The sequence below is a fragment of the Barbus barbus genome, assembly GCF_936440315.1.
Source record: "Barbus barbus genome assembly, chromosome: 18".
Lineage (NCBI taxonomy): Eukaryota > Metazoa > Chordata > Actinopteri > Cypriniformes > Cyprinidae > Barbus > Barbus barbus.
This window is the reverse complement of record NC_136746.1, coordinates 9,533,759-9,539,773: the sequence shown is the minus strand read 5'-3', so window position 1 is coordinate 9,539,773 and position 6,015 is coordinate 9,533,759. Positions and strand designations below refer to the sequence as shown.

The 6,015-nt window shown below is 37.5% G+C and overlaps 1 protein-coding gene across 1 annotated transcript in view; it reads right to left on the bottom strand.

Annotated features, from left to right (window-relative positions):
• Positions 1–820: 820 nt before the first annotated feature.
• The window catches only part of LOC306884376 (tRNA (adenine(58)-N(1))-methyltransferase catalytic subunit TRMT61A-like), a 22,457-nt gene continuing 17,262 nt past the window's right edge, over positions 821–6,015 (bottom strand). Inside the window, exon 4 of the mRNA XM_079440175.1 lies at positions 821–2,058. Coding sequence (XP_079296301.1) covers positions 1,739–2,058 — 320 coding nt within the window. The 3' untranslated portion in view covers positions 821–1,738. The remainder of the gene's footprint in view (positions 2,059–6,015) is intronic.

Genomic DNA, 6,015 nt, shown 5'->3' with positions numbered 1-6,015 from the left:
AAGTAAAGGTGTTAACAATAAGAAGATAACGGAGCGATATTCATTTGCTACAAAGTTTTTTTTTTTTTTTATAATGTACACTGCCATTCAAAGTTTAGAATAATTTTTTAAAGGAATTTATACTTTTTAATTAATAACATTTCTAATTCAAATAAGTAGATGTGCCACTTAGAGCACATTATTACCTGGAGTCTGCTTCAAGAAGTGACAGTCGAGGTCTTGCTGACAAGCTGCTTAAGGATTTTGTAGGGACTTATAAGAGGTGCTATTCCAGAGCCTGTGCTGTGGTTCAGACGTGAGGGGGACTCGCTCCACGCTCCGTTCCTATACTGTGCTAATTGAAAGCAGATGGATTAAACATAACCGACCAGTTCCACTGCTACAACATCAAGTCTCCATCCCCCACATATGGCTGTAATATATAAACAGATACGGGAAGAGGGGCTTTTTCTTTGCATTTGAGTTCCAGCATTACATAACCCACAATCTCTCACACATAAGAACACATCTAAGAATCACAAGTCTGAGCATGACATGATAACACAAAGGCCTGAGAGTATGTGATTATACCAGTGTTCAGAATTGCATAGTCCTCTTACTATTTCTGCAGTATATAATGTGTACTTGCATTTTTTTCTGTAGGCATACAACACTGATTTACACCGTGTTTAATATACAGAGCACACCACACACTTGTGTGATGAATGAATTGGAAGTGATATCAGTCACGATTAACATCTCTTTCTTGACTCATTTTTTAATTTGACTAGTATACCCAAAAAAATAAATAAAATAAAAACGGTGTAGAAACAATTCTCTCCCTGAAATTAATTTATTTTTAAATAGCAAGCAATATTAAGTATTTCATGTACTATATGCTATTTTACCATTCCAAACACAGCTTATGACTATATCTCTGACTGCATGATTCATACCCTCCGTGCTTCCCAAAATAGATCACAAAAGGTTTATAACACCATAAGCAAGAGAGAGTATGAGAATAATAAATAAATCCACCTCTATACAGCATCGTGAAGGCATCGGATTACAGAAGGCAGGCCTTTTATGGACTCGTGAATAGACGAGCTCTCAGCAGATCGTTTCAGATAAAACATTTACCAGATGTTGGCACATCTAGTTCTTCAGTATCTTTCATTCCACATGCAAGAAAGTAACATACACAACAGATACAGAACAGGTCGTAACAGCCTTGAATTGAGAGCACCAGTGGTGAGAAACTGCTGATATCACAAATGAACGCAAATGAAAACCTCACAAAGAAAGTTTTATATGATGTCAACAGACACATTTATCGTGACACAGATACGTAATGAAGAGCATAAATTTCCAAGTCGCTGTGCTCTCTGACAGGTCAGATGTCTGTGCACTAGTTGCATTCAGCAGCTGACAATCATACAAAGTTGCAACAACGTCAACAGCACAAGAAAAATAAACTACGAAGATACGATTTTATTGCTTTCCAATAATTTATTGTAGCAAAACAATCTACTTATTTAAAAAAAAAAAAAACCATACAAAAAAAAATGAACAACAGTCTGTACTAAACCAGAATTTTTAAATTGCATGAACTGTTATATTGATGTAAAAGCCCATCTAGCTGTTAACCAATCTAAAAAATAAATAAAAGAACACACAAAGGGTGTGTACAGATGACAACATGAAATGAGTTTGCATTACTCAAACTCTATAACAGTCTCCATCAGTTTCAGTTATGCTTCTAGTCGCGTGGTTTGGTTGCAAAGGTGAGGTATCCGGTGTGTCCGGCCATTTCTCTGGGAGGTGTGGCAGTCCTGCAGATCACAGAGGTGTTCCCAGTGCTTGGAACTTCCTCTTGACCAACATCTGAAGCCATCTGGCTGCTGTCGGCAGAGCCCTCCTCTGGTCCGAAGTCTGGTAAGGGCAGACTGACAGTACGAACATCATGCACCCGGAGCAGAACCTCCAGTGTGCAGATCTCCTCAAAGCCATGGTCCAGTAATGCCTCACAAGTCCTCTGGACCTGCTCTATACACGGCGAGAAGGAACAGAGGCGACCTCCTGAGGACAAAGCCAAGAAGAGAAGTGGTCAGCTAATTTTTGACATTTTTAGGGGGCTTTCACACTAGACATCAGAGTTTGTTCTTTTGGATAGTTTGAATACTGATGTGCGTCCACAAACCGTACTAGAGTCCACCTAAAAAGGGTGTTCTGGGGTATGATTCATGCAAACTCCAGTGCGGTTTGTTTCTGACGTGATCCCAATTGTACCTAATCTTGGAGTTGAACTGCTATTCATGACACAAAAATTGTACAAACTGTATTAATGCATTTTCTCATTCACTTTCCTGACAAGCATGACTGATGTGCTCCAATTTATATCTAATTTCTTCTTGCCTTCAGCAGAAAATGACTCCTGCATTCTCTGGAACCTTTGCATTATATTCATGAGAAATAGACACTTGAGCCGATCTGTGTCGGCTCATTTTCAAAATCCAAAGTACAAAAGTGCTGACAAGCAAGCTACGGTATCCATCCATTTTGCCGTTTTCTCCTCCATTACCATTTGCTAACAATGGCTGCAACTGAACAAAGTTAGAAAGCACATTATTAGTTCAAAAGTATAAATTTTTAATTTTTTGATAAACACTAACTTATCTACTGCCAAACACAAAGCCTTTCAAAGTATAATCAATTTGACAGCAGGGATGCACGATATGAAACATTTTAAACAATACCGATAACCGATAAATTAAGTCCTTCTCATTGCCGATACCGATAACCAATAAGTTTATATTTTTATATTATAATTTTCATATATTCGGCAGTTTGTGAAACCAGGAATAGAAAATCTAAGACGCACTGATGAAACTGATATTTTAGTAGCTTTAGCCTAACTATAAAAGCAAACATCAGTCCAGACTCTTCAAATGTTTTTTTTGTGCAAGGCACCACAATACTTAGTAACAGAAATTATTTAAAAAAAACTATGACAGAACTATGGTTTACCTGCAATTAACAACTCATTAACAACAAATTTATATTCAAGTATTTCATGGATAAAGCAATGCATCTATTCATCTATTGTTTTTCAAATACATAATAAATAACATAGGTGAACTTAAACTTGAAAAATGTTGTGTACTGACTTCTTTCGGTGGTTTTAATATATGTTCTGATGTTCATTCATGTTTATTTTGTGCTTTAAGTAAACATGAAAAGATGATCGGTTCATATGCCACTGTGGCGCTACAGCAATCTGTCACGACACATTAAAGAGCCACAAAACAGTATTTTTGGTTTGAGTTTCTTAAAAAAAAGACAAATTTTTAAAGCCGAGACCTTGATTCATACCAGAAGTAACCAGCTCTGTCTTGTCTGTTGGTGTGTTTTCAGTTTACTCTTTGCTCCACAATGTATTTTTCACTGCATGAGAACATGATGCGTAGTGCGAGAGCGGCATGGCTTGTCGGACATAGCAACAGTAACTAAGGGGGGTGGGTTTTTGAGAAGGGCCAAGTAGTGCAAAGAAATTCAATGCGCATGCGTGTACAAAATATGCTCTGTTAGTAAAATGGAGTTGGAGTGTAATATGCTGATGACGAAATTTACGTTACATGCACTATACACAAGTATACTTGGGTTTTTATGTGACGTTAGGGTGTGTAGACTGCATATGCCCTTTGAAATTTTCACCTATTTAGTTTGTTCACTGACCTGGGCCATCGCTTTACAGTCAGAAAAGAAACTGAGGAGAGCGAATACTTATATTAGAGCATTGCACTTTAACATGTAGTTTCATGGACTGAGTGGAAAAAAACTATAATTTAGAAAATTCCCAGAAACTGCTCTTTTGAATGATGTTTGGATCTCTGTCTATGTCCAACTTTAAACACAAGTTTGCTTCTATTCTTTATCAAACCACTGAATGAATTCACAAATATCCAGCAATCGTGTTACATTCTGTGCAAACATGTATCTTTTTATTTAGTAGTGTAAATGAATCTCCCTGTTGAACATCAAGCGTTCCTATTTGTAAAACATTATCACAACACCCGAAAGGGAAGTTCACAATTGTGGCTGATGTCAAATCAAACCTGAAACTTGAAAGCAGCAACCTGGAACAAGAACTAGAACATTTTTATTCAGTTCTTTAAGGAAATGACCACTTAACCTTATCTTGTTTCTCACTAGATCCACAAATCGCATGCAGTAATAGTGCCATGAAAGGATTTTTGCCCTCTTCCTGTTTTAAATTTTTTGCATATTTGTCACACTTAAAAGATTCAAAATCAAACAAATTTTTACTTACACAAAGATAACCCGAGTAAATATAAAATGCAATTTTTGAAATAATGATTTCATTTATTAAGGGAAAAAAGCTGTCCAACCCTGCCTGGCCCTACATGAAGAAGTAATTGCCCCCTAAATCTAATAACTGGTTGTGCCACCCTTTGCAGCAACAACTGCAATCAAGCATTTGCAATAACTGACAATGAGTCTTGCACATGGCTGTGGATGACTTTTGGCCCACTCTTCTTTGCAGAATTGTTTTAATTCAGCCACATTTGAGGGTTTTAGAGCATGAATGGACTGGTTAAGGTCATGCCACAGCATCTCAATTAGATTTAAGCCCAGACTTTGACTTGGCCACTCCAAAACCTTAATTTTGTTTTTCTTGAGCCATTCAGAGGTGGACTTGCTGGTGAGTTTTGGATCATTGTCCAGCTGCATAGCCCAAGTACGCTTGAACTTGAGGTCACAAACTTATGGCTGAATATTCTCCTTCAGGATTTTCTGATCAGCGCTATATATGACAATTCATGGTTCTATCAGCACAAAATTGCAAAGCAGCCCCAGACAATCACACTACCACCACGTTTGACTGTTGGTATGATGTTGGTTTTATGCCAGATGTAACGGGACACACACCTTCCAAAAAGTTCCAACTTTTGTCTCATCAGGGATAATCAAGATATTTTTTGGCAAATGTTAGACGAGCCTTTGTGTTCTTTGCTTTGGAACTCTTCCATGGATGCCGTTTTTGCCCAGTCTCCTCCTCATTGTTGAATCATGAACACTGACCTTAATTGAGGCAAGTGAGGCCTACAGTTCTTTAGATGTTGTTCTGGGTTCTTTTATGACCTCCTGGATGAGTCGTCATTGCGCTCTTGGAGTAATTTTGGTAGACCAGCCACTCCTGGGAAGATTAATCTCTGTTCCAAGTTTTCTCCATTTGTGGATAATGGCTCTGACCGTGGTTCGCTGGAGTCCCAAAGCCTTAGAAATGGCTTTATAACCCTTTCAAGACTGATACATGTCAACTATTTTGTTCCCTCATCGGTTCTTGAATTTTTTAGTTCGCGGCATGATGTGTAGCTCTTTAAGCATGCTTCACTTTGTCAGACAGGTTCTATTCAAGTGATTTCTTGATTCAACAGTAATCAGGGTTTGGGTAGTGAAATTTAACTCAGCTTTCTAAAACAATGTGGTTAAATCACAGTTCTTTCATGATTTAACAGGAGGGGGCAATTCATTTTTCACGTAGGGCCAGGTAGGTTTGGACAGCTTTTTTCCCTTAATAAATGAAATCATCATTTAAAAACTGCATTTTGTATTTATTTGTATTATCTTTGTGTAATATTAAAATTTGTTTGATGATCTGAATCTTTTAAGTGTGACAAATATGCAAAAAAATAAAAAATAAATAAAAAACCAGGAAGGGGGCAAAAAACTTTTCATGGCACTGTAACTGCTTTAAACTTATTAGCAGACCCAGACAGTGATGTTTGATATGATATTTTCCACATATTTTCTGCATTCACTTCAGGTGTAAATCTGCAGAATTCTGTGGAGTGGATGCAAAGCTGAAGTATTTCACTAGGAGCATCAAATGCAAATGCAAAACAGATGACTGTGTTCAAACAAGTCTTAAATACTCCCCCTAACTGCCACTGTAAGAAGCCCCGCCCCAAAAATCACATCATTGGTGAAGCCAATAGTTACGTCACACTCTAT